At 50.8% G+C, this 16,610-nt stretch overlaps 1 protein-coding gene across 4 annotated transcripts in view; it reads left to right on the plus strand.

Annotated features, from left to right (window-relative positions):
* The window catches only part of AMOTL1 (angiomotin like 1), a gene marked incomplete at its 5' end in the record, with an annotated part of 122,486 nt that overhangs the window by 99,760 nt on the left and 6,116 nt on the right, over nucleotides 1–16,610 (plus strand). For all 4 annotated transcript variants that reach the window (XM_081100138.1, XM_081100139.1, XM_081100136.1 and 1 more), the window contains 3 exons: nucleotides 5,025–5,170; nucleotides 8,982–9,131; nucleotides 14,571–14,761. In XM_081100138.1, the coding sequence (XP_080956264.1) occupies nucleotides 5,025–5,170; nucleotides 8,982–9,131; nucleotides 14,571–14,761 (487 nt within the window). The remainder of the gene's footprint in view (nucleotides 1–5,024; nucleotides 5,171–8,981; nucleotides 9,132–14,570; nucleotides 14,762–16,610) is intronic.

Raw genomic sequence — 16,610 nt, forward strand, 5'->3', positions numbered from 1 at the left:
AACAGCAACTGCCATTGGCCTTGTGCAAGTGGCATAGCCCATTGCACTTCCGTTTCCTCCGCTGTCACATGGAGTTGTTGTGAGGATTAAGTGAAGTTCAGTTGTAAAGTTCGAGGCACGGTGTCTGGGATGTAGTAAGCCCCCAGTAATATATCTTAGCTGTTATGTGGCAAGCCCAGTGGTAGGTATTTTGCAGAGAGTCCTTTTAATCCTCACAACAGTCCTGCAACATCGATCTTATGAGCTCCATCTGAAGAGATGGAGGCACAGAGGTGACGCCACATGTCCAAGGTGAGCCAGTAGTGAAGGTGCCAGAACCACACCTGGTCGGCCTGGCTACAAAGCCTGTGCCATCGCTGTGGTTTCCAGAGTAAACAGTGTAGGAGCAGGCATCTCTGTGTCAGTGGGCCCGGAGCCATCAGGCTAAACAACTCCCTGCTCCACACAGCCCAGGGTAATTCATATCCACGGAGTAAACAGACCATTCCGGGCAAGAGTTCCCTTGTGTCAACTTGCCTGTTCTAGGAATTCTCAATATATACACTGGAGCCCCACCAAAAATTCAGTGTGAGGCTGGTCTTTCTTGAGATCCCTCCCAAGGGGCTTAGCTAATGATAAACCAAAAGGACCTTCCGATGAGGTGGTTTCCCTCTGGGACTCTCCCTTGACATCTCCCAACAGGTGCCTTTTCAATGGCTCTGACATACCTCAGCCCCCAAGTCTCCAGGGAGTTAAAGAGGCACAGGTAGTCCACCTTATGGGCTCCCTGCTTTGACACCCCCTCCCCTTCTCCCCCTGGCCTGAATTATATGTCCTCTGTGCTCTCATCGCACCCGTGCCGATGCCCTTGCCTCGCTTCCCACCCAATTGAGCACAGAACGCTATGTCCTGCTCACCTGCAGTCCCAGAAATTATCACACTTTCCAAAGCAGCCGCAGTAGCCACAGCGTTGTGATAGTTGACATCTACTGGGCACTTACTATGTGCAGTTGGAAGCAGGTACTGTTGTGATCCTCACTTTCAAAGCAAGGAAACTGAAGCTCAAAGAAGTGCTTTTGCTTCCAAAGTCACAAAACCGTAAGTAGTGGAGCTGGATCTGAACCCAGGCAGCCTGATTCTGGACCCATGCTTTCAACCAGGACTCTGTGATGTTTCCACGTAGTAGATGCTTAATTAATTGATAGTTTGCAAGTGGAAACACATGTGGGTGTACTTGCTGTATGTTGAGAATTATGACATGACCCGTGACGTACTTAAATCTGTGCAGTAATGAGCTGTGTTATAGTTGAGCTCCTCTATACTCCCTGCTTCTGTCCTGCCACTCTCTATCTCTGCGCGCTTGCTCAGGGGAGGCGGTTAGAGCCATGCTGGTGACATGGCCTAGATGAGAATGCGACTTCTGGCTCTCCCATTGATGAGCATCACTTCTGTGGGCACGTTAGTTATCCTTTCTAAGCGTCGTTTTCCTCAACTGGAAATGGGAATACTAATGGTGCCTACCTCTTACAGTAAACTTAAAGGAATAACATAAAGGGAATAGTATGTCACCATTTTGGAACATGGTCATTCAACATACATGAGCAGGTTTAGTTATTGTTACCACTGTTGTCACAAATGGTTGTTTTTAAAACTTTATTATCGAGAGCACTACTTCCTGTCAGTGGACCAGGAGCTCCGAGCCAGGGCGGGGGATAGTAAGTGGCACGCTTCAGTCTAAAGTCACCCAACTCGGACAGTGTTTTCACCCATGAATTCCAGAGGCTACAAAGCATTCCAGATCGAACGAGTCTTCATCCAGTACCCACATCTTTGTCCTGTGGTGTACACTGAGGTTCCGGCAGCCTGGGCAGAGAAGAGAACCGGATGTCCATGGTCTGCACCAGCCATCTGCTGCGTGGTGGCCACACAGGTGGAGGGGACAGCTGTGTAACAAAGGCCTAATACCGAACATCTAGCAAGAGTTGCCGGTTTGACTCAGTGGCTAGAGCGTCGGCCTGCAGACTGAAGGGTCCCAGGTTCGATTCCGGTCAAGGGCATGTACCTTGGTTGCAGGCACATACCATTTGCAACAGCATGGATGGAACTGGAGAGCATTATGCTAAGCGAAATAAGCCAGTCGGAGAAAGATAAATATCACATGATCTCATTCATATATGGGATATAATGATCAACATAATTTGATGAACAAGAATAGATCGATCTAGAAACAAATGGGGGGGGGAGGTTAGAGAGCAACCAAAGGACTTATATGCACGCATGTTAGCGTAACCAATGGACACAGACATTGTGTCCATTGAATAACTTATGTTTAGTTTATTAGGGGCTGTGGGGGCTTGCCCGGGGTGGGAATGGCTGTGGGGGAGGGAGGGTCAATTGGGGAAAAAGGAGACATATGTAAAACTTTAAACAATAAAAGAAAAAGACTTGCCATTTATTGTACAGTTGGTAATGATGGTAGAAAGTCATGGTAGAAAGTCATTTATTCATTCAACAACATTTACTGAGCCAGGCAGTATTCTAGACTCAGGGAATCAATAACGACCCAAGCAGATAAAGTGTTAGATATTTAGGTTCTTTCGTACTTTGTATGCATTACCGCCATCCGCAGAGTCGGCACAGCACTGCCATGTAGTGTTATCCTTCCCATTTGAGGATGAGGGAGCTGAGGCTCTGAGAGGTCAGATACTGCACCTCGGAGCTGCCAAGGGATGAGCCTGGGATGTGAATCCAGTTCTTCCTGATGCCGAAGTCCCCTCTTGAGCACAGTGTGATACTGCCGAACAAGGGAAGAGCGAGTGCTGGAGCGTGCTTGTGTGTGTGTGCGTGCGTGCGTGTATGTATGTGTGTGTGTGTGTACGTGCGCGCGCTGGGAGGTGGTATCTGTTAATTCAGAAATGTAAACAGCTGTCGTCGTGACACGGCGATGATTGTGATCATCGATTTGCAAACTGCAAGAAGCCCTGGTTGTGGCTTCTAGTCTTGGGCTCAGTCTACCATTTCACTGCTTCTGGTCAAAATCAATGTGTCCTTGGCTGCCTCCAGCAGAGAGAACTCTTAGGCTGATGTTGATAAGCAGGTAGAAGCTCTGAATGTGGTTCATTCCCAGGCCTGCCTGCTGAGGAACTGCTGGGTGCCAGTGGGCACCATGCCCATTGAGAGGATGTCCACGCCCAGGGAGCTGGGGCGCCAATGTTAGGGGCTGTGCACGGAAGAGTGAAGTGCCCTGGTCCCAGGGCTGCTCAGGGTGTGGATGGTGGGGCCCAGAGCCTGTTCCCCATGGACTGGGAAGGAAGTTTCAGAGGCAGCATTTCAAATGCCACTGAAGCAGGGGAAGGGAGTGGCTGGACATCGCAGTGGAGCAAAAAGAGCCCAAGAGGAGTGTTCTGTTCTGGGCGGGGTCTCTGGGGCCTCATTTTGTTTCCACCGGATGCTACTGTTTCTAAGCAGCATGGCCATTACTTAGCTTCCGGGGCTGCTCACTCCTTCCGTCAGTCCCGAGGCTGTCCCATTGCACACTGACCCCATTGACATACCTCACAATGCGGGGCCGTGCAGGCCAGCAGGAAGCTCATGGCCATGGGACATGAGAAGACTGGGATTCTGGCCCTGCCCCTGCCCCAGCGGGTGGGGGCATCTGGGACAAGTGCCTTCGCTCCTGGGCTTTCCTTTTCTTACCCTTAAAGCGAAAGGGGTGCAACTGGATGGTGATGTTTCCTATGATCTCTTCCGGCTCTAAGATTGTGTGTTTGTTACCTGGGTATCTGCAGCCTTAAAGCATCCTTTTCATCCTCATTTCCTGCTGTCACATTTGCTGCTCCTTAAGCACAGCATTTTTCCTATTGCTTCAGTGCCCATAGGCTAGTCCTCACTGTTGGTAACTATTGTTAAGTTAATGTGTGACTATTGCAGGAAATCATGAAGGAATGAAGCCCCTGTCACATGTGGTATCTCTGTGTTTCAGTGTGGTTGACAGGAGGACTGAGATAACAGTGTGGGCACATAAAGTCAATTCCTAACCATTGCTACTGCTGCTTACTGACATGCTGCTTTCTAAAGATATGGGATAGTGTGCATAGGACTTGTAACCACTTTTTCTCAATAACGGGGATTGTTTTCCTCATGTTTCTAATATTCACTCATTTTAATGGTGGCATCCTGTCCCACGATAGGGCTCACAGTAGTTTATTCAACCAACCCCTTAGTCTTACACATTCAGCCGAATCAAGCTTTTCCATATGATAAACAACATATCTAACCATTCTAACTTATTTAAAAAATAAAATGTATTGCTTTGCCACAGGAAAAATGTTTTCACTACATGATTCTGATCCCGTGACACCATCGGGCCTGCCCGCTTCGTGAGACGGGAGGTGGGACGCCTACAGGAGGGCGGGCGGATGTGCTGGCCACGGGCAGACACGATCTGCATCTGTTACACCGTCGGGGAGAGGAAAGCCCTTTCCCCAAACCCAAAGCAATGCCCTTTTCTTTCCTGAACTGAAGAAGGGGAACATGTGGGGCCAGGTCCTGTGGGAAGAGGATCCAGCCAGAGAAGGGAGGCCTGGCTGGGAGCGCCCTTCTGCTGTCTGGCCTCAGACCAAGAGCTTTGGCTTCTGGACCCCGGCTTATTTTTCTGTGAATGAGAATATTAGTGCCGTTGTTGGTGCCGCCTGCCCTTCACCCCTGGTTTGGAAGATGGAAACGGGGGAGGTTGTAAGCATAACATGGAATCGTAGGTAAAGAGTTAATTTTCAGCCTTAGAGGAAATGTACAGAAGTGAGTTACTGGGAACGTGGGGTCCCTGGTTCGTCTCTGGAACTGAGTGTGTGTAGAGCGAACAGTGCCGGCTGAGAAAGCCTTTACCTCACACACCACAGCTATTAAGAGGGAGCAGAGGCGGTAACTCGACCCTCTACTCTTTCCATGCTTCTTGTTTTTAATCGTTGCCAGATGTAGACTGGCAGTGAGCCCGGAGGGGAACACTTTTTCTGATAGATGTAGTTTTGTTTCTGTCTCCCTTCTAGACAAAGAATTCTTGAAGGAAAAGGAGAAGTTAGAAATGGAGTTAGCAGCAGTGAGGACTGCAAGCGAGGACCACCGGAGACACATTGAAATCCTGGACCAGGCTCTGAGCAATGCGCAGGCCAGGGTCATCAAGCTGGAAGAGGAGGTGAGACGGGGTGGGAGGATTGGCGGGCAGGGCGGGGGGGGGGGGGGGGGGGCAGAGCCCTGAGGGCCTCCATTTCCATTTTCTAACCAAGCACCTTCAACTAGAGCCAACTGCAAGGAGTTGAGTTGGGATGGAGGGAAAGGGGGGAATGTAGGAGATCTCCCAAATAAAAATTAATAAAAGCAGACTTGATCCAACCCAGAGCCAGGCAAAGTATGAACGTCACACATGAATACCATCAGCAGAGAGCTCATCCTCAGCCTGCAGCCCGCTGGTTGGCATGTGTTCAAGGCTAGACATAAGTGGGAGGACTGGAAACCACTGGTTCTGTACAGAAAACAGACTAACAATTTTTGAAAAAAGAGTTCAATTCCCCTGTCTTTGGACTCCTGATAGCATTGAGAAAGGCAAAAGTCCCCATGGGGTGGAGCAGGGGTGGCTTTCAAACAAGCCTGTCTCCAGTTTTCAGAAGTGGGCTTGGCCTGCAATGACTCCCCCCGCCCCCCAGATCCAGGAAAGTGTGATCCCACGTAAGCATTGTGGATTAGTCGTTTCTGATGAGATTAACCCTTTAGATTGTTTTGTGAGGTAGACTTTTCCTTTACTCCTGGCTGTGGAGGTAGAATGTCCCCTTCTGAGGTCCGAGTGAGGGGATTCCGGCTGTAGACCGTGTCAGCAAAGGAGACGAGGTCTGGCCAGGTAGGCAGGAGCCATGTGGACAGTAGGAGCCCCCAGTCTGGAGGACGCATGGCCCGGATGGTCTCCGCAGACTGCTTTGCTTGGTGCCTGACATGCAGAAAACAGTGCCATGATTGGTTCAACTGTTGCTGCTGCTGTTGAAAATAAAAAGCTATTCCTTCAGAAACATCTCCTGATGCCAGGTCACCCAGTGTCTCAGCAGACGTCAAGGTTAAAGCAGCTGAAGGGGAAGACTGTTAAGTCTCCCAGGGTCTTGTCCATGAGAAGCCTTTTCAGCCCTGTAAGTCCTGGGTAGAAACCGTGTGAATGCTAGCATGAGCCATCCCAGGCAGCAGCCTCACTGCATCTTCCCTGTCGCCACGGAGGAACTCATCAGGGAGGAAAGCATGTGCCCAGAAAGTGACCTCCGCCCCTGAAGGACAGGGGGTCTGCTTTGAGGCGAGGACCCTTTCTATCGTTAGAACTGAAATCACTTATTGAGGCTCCTTCTCCGTGTGAGGAACAAAGGAAAGTTATACATTTTTAATCTTTTTTTTTTAATTTCTATCAAAGTGAAAGCTGTGAAGTCCTTGGAGACAGGTTCTTTCTGATCACTATTGTGGATCTTTTCTTGTCATTATATCCATATAAGGTCTTTGTGTGCAGCCTCTCCGAATGTCTGTGTCTGGCTCCCAGACACACTCCTTGTTCTTATTAAGGCTCCTTCTGAAGGGCCTTATTCAGTCCAGATGGCTCCTGTGTGTGCTTCCCATCACTCCCCAGGATGGTGAGGAGCTGGGACTCTCGGGCCAGCCACAATGAGCGAGCTTCGTGACCCAGGACGGATGTATCAGCTCTGTGACCTTGAGCAGTTACGTGACCTCTTTCGTCCTCAGTTTCCTCATCCCTTAAACGGAGATAATAAAGGAGTGTGCCTTTTACTGTTATTGGGAGGATTAAGTGAGATACTATATATAAAGCACAAAGCTTGGCATGGTGGTGCTTTAAAAATGTTGGCTGACTATGATTATCGTTATTATCAACCATCTTCATCATCATATACTCCTTGCGAGGCTTAAGGTTGCTACAAAGGTAAATGAGAGAGAGCCATGCCTTCGGGAATCTTGCAGTTGATTAGGGATAATACTAATTCATTCACTTAACAAGTGTTTATTGAGTACCTGCTGGATGCCAGGTGCTGTTCCGGGCATTGGGGACACACAGTGTGCACTCTGCCCAACAGGGATCAAAGCTCTTCTAGTACCTACACACTTAGAAAATTGGTAAGTGGTATATGAATGGTACTCACAAAATATTAATCAGACAAGTCATCTATAACAAGAACCTGCAGTTAGTAGGACCTCACGTGCCTATTAAATCAAATCAAGCAATCAAAGGCACAATGAATTAAAGAGCCATATGAAAATTGATCCCAAGAGCAGGTGTAAAAACAGGCTGTACAGTTGCTGTTTTGCCAAGCCGGTGTGTCTCAGTGGTTGAGCATCAACCTGTGAGCCAGGAGGTCATGGTTCAATTCCCAGTAAGGGCACATGCGCGGGTTGCGGGCTCTATCCTCAGTAGGGGGTATGTAGGAGGCAGCCAATCAATAATCCTCTCATCGTTGATGTTTCTATCTCTCTCTCCTCTCCCTTCCTCTCTGAAATCAATAAAAATATATTTTGAAAAATAATAAATATCTTTTTTAAAAAATAAGTAAAGTTGCTGTCCTTGCCACTCCCCTTGAAAGATTGGAAGCACCTCCTTTTTATTCCAGTGGCTCTGGCTAGGACACAGGCTCAGCTCAGGGCAGTGCAGCCTGCTAAGTCAGAACCCCCTCACAGCAGCTCTACATCCCAGCATGTTCTCCCACGCCAGTGCAGCCATGGGTTAAACCCAGGATCTGAGTCACCTGCAAGGCATTTGCACGCCCAGACGCAGAATGACAGGAAGTGGCATCTGGCCTCCCCACTCAGGACCAGATAAGTAAGTGCCTCGGCCTGATTTTTGACACCAGCCACTTCCCAGAAAGTTAGAAACGTGCCTAGGATTCATGGTCACGGCCCAAACTTGTCGCTGGAAGAAAACAAAGTCTGAGGGTAAGAACTTGAAATTGTTCATCTGGATTCTCAGTCCATACTGGACGTGACGTTTCCAACGGTCATTTTGACCTTAATTTCCATCTCCTCCGTGGTTGTGTTGGGTGTTCATGCCCTTCTGGCCTCTTCAGGGCTGTCAGCTACTCTGTAAAGGCTCAAACCTTTAGGAGAAAGTTACTCCACAATTACCTAGAATGAGAAATTTGAATCTTTATTCAGACATACACATGGGCACACGTGCATATAAACACACACACACAATTGTTCTCTATTACAATAGTAATTTATAATTATTATGGAAAATTTGAAAAATCCAGAGGAGAATAAAGAAGAGAAATGTCTATTCAGCCATACAGATAAACATGGTTAGTGCTTTTATTTTTATTTTTTTATTGATTTCTAATCCTCACCTGAGGATATTTTTTCCATTGAGAAGGGGAGAGAGAGAGAGGGAGAATGTCAATGTGAGAGAGACATCGATTTGTTGCTCCTGCACTCTCCCCAACTGGGGTCGGGGATCAAACCCACAACTGAGTTACAAGCCCTTGACCAGAAGTCGGTCCACGGGCCGATGCTCTAACCAGTGAGCCAAACTGACCGGCTGGTTAGTGCTTCTAAGTGTTTCCTTTCTGTCTTGTTTTCTTCATAGATAGACAGAGTTGTGATAATGTTGTATGTATTTTTTTATTCTGGATTTTTCAGTTAACATTGTAGAGTAAGCATTTCCTCATAACATTAACAACGCTTAACCCCATTTCCAATGCCAGCAAATGCTATAATTACTAAGCAGTAACCAAGGATTGCGCTCAGAGCTGTACCAGTAACTGAAGGCAGGGGCCCCAGTAGGGTCTTCGATTCCAAGCATCCCAGCCGTGTGAGGTACATCTGCTGGCCGTGTCTACCCCCTTTCTGTGCCAGCTCACGGCAGTGGGAGGAGCAGGGGGGCACATGCACTGGTGGTTGAAGTCTGGTCTCCCTCCACACTGGTGCTGAGAACCGCCATTCCGATCCTGGGTTCCTTTTCTCCCTCCGCTCAGCTACGAGAGAAGCAAGCCTACGTGGAGAAGGTGGAGAAGCTGCAGCAGGCGCTGACCCAGCTGCAGTCCGCATGTGAGAAGCGGGAGCAGATGGAGCGGAGACTTCGGACCTGGCTGGAGCGAGAGCTGGACGCCCTGAGGACCCAGCAGGTGCGTGGCCGGGGGCGGGGCTGACAGACGGCAGGACGCACAGGAGGCTCCGCTCTCGGCACTGGGGGTGCCGGGGTCAAGGAGAGCTCCCTGTCCTAGGGAGCCAGCACAGCGGCCAGGGGGGGACGGGCAGTCCACTCGAGTGATGTCCTCACAGAAGGCGGCTGGGCATCCGGGAATGTGGCTTTAGACGGCTTCCCAGAGGAGGACATTTGAGTTGGATTTTGAAAGATGAGTTTTTGGGGCGTTCTGGGGAGAACATCAGAAGTACAGGAAGGATATGTCAAGGAGAGAGGCAGTTCGGGGCAGCAGGGTGCACCCAGCGCTGGAGGGATGAGGCAGCCATGGAAGGCATGTGGTCCAGGTGAGGGACTGGGCTTTGTCCTGTGACAACAGGGCCAACGATGGTAGTTTTTCAGCTGGAGAGGGATGTCGTGCACAGGGCTGGGGAGGGAGTGCTCTGGTGGTGTCAGGGGGGTCTTGGGGGGCAGATGGCGACGGGAAGGAGGCCGGCCTGAGGGCTGTTGGTGTCATCACGGGGAGTGGCAGTGGGAATCCAGGGGGAGCGGGCAGAGGGGGAGATTAGAAGGACTGACCATCAGTGCATGTCCGAGGTAAAGGAGAGGAAGGCGTTCAGGACGATCCCTGGAATGTAATATTGGCCATAATAAGCTCCTGCTCCTCTGCCTCGTTTCATCCTGGCAGCAGCAGTTAGCCTAACTCAGCTATAAATAAGCTCAAGTAAAATGCCCCAGCCGGGCTCCGTGCGCCTCGGCTAGGGGACGAGCCTGCAGGACGGCCCTGTGGCTGGACTGGGAGCCTCCCAGGCCGTCAGACTCCTGGCTCCAGCGAGCAACTGGCCGTGCGCCGTCGGCCAGTGCAGCGGGCAAAGCCCTCTGCAGCAATGAAGGGTGCGCCCTCAGTCGGGAACCAGGGGAATGCAAGCCGGCTCCGTGGAATTACCTACTGGACGGGCACAGTGGCTGTGGGTGAAAGACTTGGAAACACTTGAAAGAGCACACGTGGGCCGGCCCCCCCCCCTCACGGCCGGCGCCCACGTTTCCCGGGCGTGTGTACTTGGCGGGCGGAGGAGGTGTCGGTGAGATCGCCCAGAACATTAAGGAACCCACCCGGCCGCCCACCACCTTGGCTTAGTTGGTGGCTCGTAAGGAAGGGTGAGTCTGTCTCTGGACTGCTGCCCTGTCCTCCCTGGGCCGCCTTCCCTGGCCTGTGGGCCACCCTCCAGCTGTTCCCCATGTGCAGTTACTGAGGTCTGAGCCTTCCCCCTGGAGGGCCGGCTTCTCGGAAGCTGGCACCAGTGAGCCGCACGAACCGTTGGCTGGCAAAACGGGCAAAACTCAGCGCTGCAGAGAATGTTTGTTTCCAGTTCCTGTGTCCCCTGCCCCTAGGGTTAGGTGACTTATCCCGGGACCTATTTTGAATGCTGTAAAGCCAGACTCAACCCCATTATCCTTGCTGTGTGTACCAAGGAGAAATGTGAGGTTAGAATGATTTGAAAAATATCCCTTGCCACAGAGGACTGTTCACAGTGTGCACGCTCAGAGCCATGCACCCTCACGCCCATCGCTTTCTCAGACGGGCAGACACGAGTCCCTGCCATGCCTAAAGGCTGCTGGCAGATCTGGGAGTACCTGGGGGAGGGGGAGAGGAGACAGAGGTTTCATAATGAGGCTCTCCAGGAAAATTACTTGGCTTGCATTTTGGATCTAGTCTGGGGGGCTGACAGCAGACCCCCTGCTGGTTATGGCTGACATGAGACCACAAAGAGGGGAGATGATCTATATAGAGCTAAACAGAACTTTGTTTATCTCGGCATCTCTTTAAAAATAATATCAGTTTCTTTTCATGAGCGTGTTGATCCATCTCTTATGATATAAGTTTCCTTGTTGTTTTACTTCCTCATTAAAAAGATGAGTATTATTTTTTTAATTTTTCCTTGAATACTTCTGTATTCTATCATTTTGTCAGTGAGCATACATCTATATATATATACAAGGCTAAGTTGACTCTCGCATGCGCAATACATATAAAGCTCTTGATGGCACCAATCGCATGCGTGTGTTTCCATCTATCATTGTCAATCATGAATTTGGTTGACACTTCTATTATAAAGGACAAAGAGCGATATTAAAATAGTTCTTCTAATTAATTTCCTTTCCATGTGCACGAATCTGTGCACCGGGACACTAGTTATTCTATAACCAAAAAAGGTAATAATTTTATTACACATAAATTCACCCCAAAACCTTGAGTTTCTAGCTAGTTCCATGTGGAATCTATATAATAAAAGCCTAAGCGACTGTTATGGTGGAATGACCAGAACAACCAGTCACTATGATGCGCACTGACCACCAGAGGGCAGACGCTCAGTGCAGGAGCTGACCCTTGTGGTCAGTGCACTCCCACAGGAGGAGCACTGCTCAGCCAGAAGCCGAGCTCATGGCTGGCAAGCAGTGGTGGTGGTGGGAGCCTCTCCTGCCTCTGCAGAGTGCTAAGGAGCAGCGAGCCAAGCGGTAAGGAGCAAGGGATCCTGGACTGCAAGAGGGATGTCCCCCAAGGGGTCCCAGACTGCGAGAGGGTGCAGGCCGGACTGAGGGACTCCCTCCCCAGTGCACGAATTTCATGCACCGGGCCTCTAGTATACTACAAAGTTTGGTCAGACTCCTGCCTGGAGCCCGTGGACGGTGTGGTGAGTGCCGGCCTGCTGGCTCTCAGCAGGGATGCCTGAAGTCCACTCTAGTCCACTCCCGTGCCTGAGGTCCCCCAAGAAACTCGGCCTTTCTGGGAAAGGCACCCAGGGGCCTCGCTGATCAGCTTCCTCCTCATCACTCTGCAGCAGCTAGTGCATATGCTTGCCTGGATGTAACCAGCCCACCGGCACCCCGCTCCTCACTCCTGAGCTGCAGAGGCATTTATCTGACCTTTGTAGGAAGGTCACACTGAGGTCACATGGTAGCAGAGCTCCTGGTCATATCCCCCCTCAACAAAGCCACTCCCCATAGGGTGTTATTCTGAAGGGACCGTTGGAGAGAGTAGCTCAGAGAACTTATTAAATCAAGACCCACACAAGGGCTCTCTGCCCTTAGACTGATGCTAGGACACAGCCGAACTTCTCCACCCACATCCTTAACAGCACAAAGCCCCCACATGAGCCGCGGTTAATCTTGAGAGGTGCCCTGGAACCTTCCCGACAGTGGGTAGACTGGAGGTGACAGAGCAACATGGAGTCAATTGATTCACAGGATGACTCCAGGGTTAGACTGACCAAGGTGGGTGACTCCTGCCTGCTCCTCCTACTACTAGGAAAGTGCCCTTGGGTGAGTGAGCTGTCTGAGCCTCAACTTCCTTGTCTTTAAAATGGGGCCAATACCTTATGCTGACCTTACACGTATAACCTCAGATAAGAAAATCCACACAGTGCCCGGCACTGAGCAACTCATTGAGAAAGAATAGCTATCGTTGCTGTTTTATCATCATGACCTTCAGAGTATGTGCAAGGCCCGGGGCATCCTGGCACCCTCTCCCACATCCCTCCCTTACTCCAGCTCTTCCAGTCCCACTGGAAAAGGTGACTGAAATGTGTTCGCTGTGGCATTCCCAGCACATGGTGTACTAGTACGTGCTCAGTAAATATCTGTTGATCAACTGAATGGGCAGCAGAAGCTGGCCTGCCTGACCGTCGGCCCGTTGTCCTGGCCGGCGTGCCTGCCTGTTAGATTGTGCTATGCTTGAGTGTTGAAACTCATGCTTTTATTTAATAAGTCTTAATGGCCTGAATTAGGTGCTCTATGAAGACTCATGTGAGCTCAAAATGAATAAACCAGCTGAGATGGGAACCTTAGGATGCAGAGAGAAACTGACCAGCGTGGAGGCAGCTGAGCGAGGCTGTGGGATCTTTTTCTTGGACCGTTTCTGAGAACAAGGGAGCTCTTGTGTTGCCGGACCTGATGTCCTCCTGCCTGAGGCCAGGGGCTGGCTCCGGAGTCCGTGACCTCCTGTGCAGGTGGATGAGGACAGGTGCATGCCTTCGCTCTGCTCCTGATTAAATGTTAGTCACTGGCAAGATCCTAGAATAGTTGGTATTTGTAGCTTTAAAAAATTGAACACACACATACGGTTTACAAAAGCGTGTGGGCCCATTGCTCTTCTTTCTCTGGTAGGATGAGACTCCATCAGGGCGGCTCGAGCTTGTGTGTGGTTCAGAGTGCCTCTCTCACCGTGCAGCCAGCTCTGCATTTGCAGTGTGTGACCCCTGGGTAAACTGGAGGGGACATGGAATAGCTGGGATGAAGTCATTGTCCCTGAAGTCAGAACCTCCTCAAACCCCATCATCCTCCAAGCCATGCTGCTTAGAGGAAATAGGATGCCTGAGTTAAAAGGGAAAAAAATCTGAAACGTGAATATTCTCCTCTGTGAGCATCCAGCTAAGACATCCGCTTTATTCCTTGTCTTACAGACCCGGGTGACAAGAACGGGCTGAGCTTGCATCACAGACTTTCTGGCAGCTCCTTACTTTGTTTAGCCCTTTAAAGTTTATTAAATGCTCTCATGTGCATTATCTTGTGTGACTCTCAGGCTTCTAAGTGGGGCAGGTATTCATTTGTTTCCCAGACGAGAGCTCTGCAGCCGGGAGAGCATGCGTGTCAGGGCTTCTCGCTCCCAGTTCCTGGGCCTCTCCGTTTTATCTCCCAGCCTCGGGGAAGACAAACACCTGGAATCACTTCTGAGAACGCGGCAGAAAGTGCCCCAGACCAGGAGGCTCTTGCTTTTGGTATAAATGAGCTGCAGGACGTTGGACAAGCCACTTCTTGTCATGCAGAGCCGTATGGACTGACAGACGTGGGTTTGAATCCTGACCCTGCTGTAGCTCAGAGACGTGGAACAGTTCATCTAGCCCAGGGGTGGGCAAACTTTTTGACTCGAGGGCCACAATGGGTTCTTAAACTGGACCGGAGGGCCGGAACAAAAGCATGGATGGAGTGTTTGTGTGAACTAATATAAATTCAAAGTAAACATCATTACATAAAAGGGTACGGTCTTTTTTTTTTTTTTAGTTTTATTCATTTCACACGGGCCGGATCCGGCCCGCGGGCCGTAGTGTGCCCACGGCTGGTCTAGCCTCTCGGAAGCTTAGTTTTCTCCTCTGTGAAATTGGGATAATATTGTCTATTTATACGATAAAGTTACATGACAGTTCATTGAGGCAGGAATTTGGTAGGTGAGGTAGCCTGGTGTTAGGATCTGCGAAGGTTGGTCATCCCTCCTGGAGAGGGAGCGAGAGTGGGATGGTAAGGTGTGCGAACGTGCTGGGGCTCTGGGTGAACTCTGTGCTCCACGCAGGCAGCTGCAGACACGGTTCACGTGGTCTGCGTTATAGCCCCCGTTTCGCATCAAGATGTTCTCTCTCTGCTTCTCTAGAAACACGGAAACGGCCCGCCAGCCAGCATGCTGGAATACAATGCCCCGGCCCTCCTGGAACTTGTGAGGGAGAAGGAGGAGCGGATCCTGGCGCTGGAGGCCGACATGACCAAGTGGGAGCAGAAGTATCTGGAAGAGAGCACCATCCGGCACTTTGCCATGAACGCCGCAGCCACCGCCGCAGCTGAGAGGTGAGGCCAGCCTGGGGCCCCACGGGGCTTCACTCCCCTAGGTAAAGTGCATTCACACAGCGGGATACTATTCGCTCTCTTTTTTTTTTAAATACAGAGAGGAAGGGAGAGGGATAGAGAGTTAGAAACATCGATGAGAGAGAAACATCGATCAGCTGCCTCCTGCACACCCCCTACTGGGAATGTGCCCGAAACCAAGGTACATGCCCTTGACCGGAATCGAACCTGGGACCCTTCAGTCCGCAGGCCGACGCTCTATCCACTGAGCCAAACCGCCCAGGGCTACTATTCGGTCTTCAAGTGTGATGGGAGAGTTTATTTCAACAGCGGGTGTATGACAGGCCGGACAAGAAGAAGAGTTCATCCTCCTGCCAGCCCTGGAAGGAGGAACTGTTATTACCCTCGTTGGCAGGTGAAGAAATGCGGCAGTTTGTTCCGAGTCGCACTGCTCGTCAGTGGTGGGGCCACGCGGGAAGGGAGACCTGTCTGCCTTCAAGCCTGATCCACTTGGCTGGCAGTTGTTTTCTGCCGCCGTCTGTTATGACCTCTGTTGCCTTCTTTCCTTTCTGTAGTGCACAACCTTATTCTTCTTTCAAAATTGGCTCAAAATGTTCAATAATTGACAGAATAATTCTGTGAAACTCCTGCTGTCTGGGTGAGCAGGTAGCTTCTTGATCGCCGCGCTCACCTGCACGCGTGATCGCCCGCACCGCTGGGGCGGCCGAGCATTCTCCCCGTCCTCTCTCTCCCACTGCCGCTCCCCCACCCCGCCTCCCACCACTTTGCCCTTTGCCAATAAGTTACATTTCATTCGGAGTTGTTTTAAACTTAAACTATATAGGTAGGTACATTGTTATTAACTTAATTAGGGCACTCCTAAGGCTTAGGAAGAGCCACACTCAAGAGGCCAAAGCGCCACATGTGGCTCGCGAGCCGCAGTTTGCCGACCACAGGTGTAGTTGGAGGCCATCCTCAAGTTTCAAAGGTGCATCCATAATATTGGGCCGGTCAGCCCCACGTTTCTTTGGGATGTGTTATTTCTTCTCTACTGAAGAAGAGGAGGCCCATTGGGGCAGAGGGGGTACTTTGTAAGCCGCCCATGGGCTCTCGTGTTCATCCTCACGTAGAGGAGACCCGCCAGCAGTACGCTCACCTGATGCCTCCAGGACTGGGCGGAGGGCAGTGCCACCCATGGGGGCATCGATGCCTCCGCTGGGCGCCCCGGCACACTCGCGTCTGGGGAGACCTGCGGATTCACGGGGGACATGGCCACTTGGGAATCAGTTCCTGTGCCCGAGTGTTGTTCATGCAGGTCTGTGCTCTGAGGGGAAACAGCCCACAGAACCCCATCCAAGCGAGCCCCCGGGGGTGGGGATGGACGTTTGAGACGTGTGCTGTGTCGAAGCTGCGGTCATGATGCGAGAGGGGGACGGGGTTGCAGCCCCCAGTTCAGTCTTTGGACCGTCTGGGTGAGAACATTGACGCTCTTGGAAGTATTTCTTGATGGTTACACAATTGGCATGTTTTTCTTTTCAGCTTTTTGCTCTGTAAGGTGATTAGTAAATCACCTCTCTACCCTGTGGAAGAGAACAAACCATCCTAGAGTTACAAAGGGGCTTGGCTTCTTTGCCAGCTGTGGTCTGGGGCATGGCTCTCAGTGATGCCCAGTGGTTTTTAATGGCAAGAGCATGGCATAGGGAGGCGGGACCCCACATGCAAGGCTTCCCCAGCTCTGGCTGCCTACAGACGTGCGATTCTGCAAAAGCCTTTGCGAGCTGGGCTCATTGGTTGATTCTTGCATATACCCTGAATGGGGATCAAACCCGCAACCTGAGTGTATCGGGATGAT

This window comes from Myotis nattereri (assembly GCF_964212035.1).
Source record: "Myotis nattereri genome assembly, chromosome: 9".
Lineage (NCBI taxonomy): Eukaryota > Metazoa > Chordata > Mammalia > Chiroptera > Vespertilionidae > Myotis > Myotis nattereri.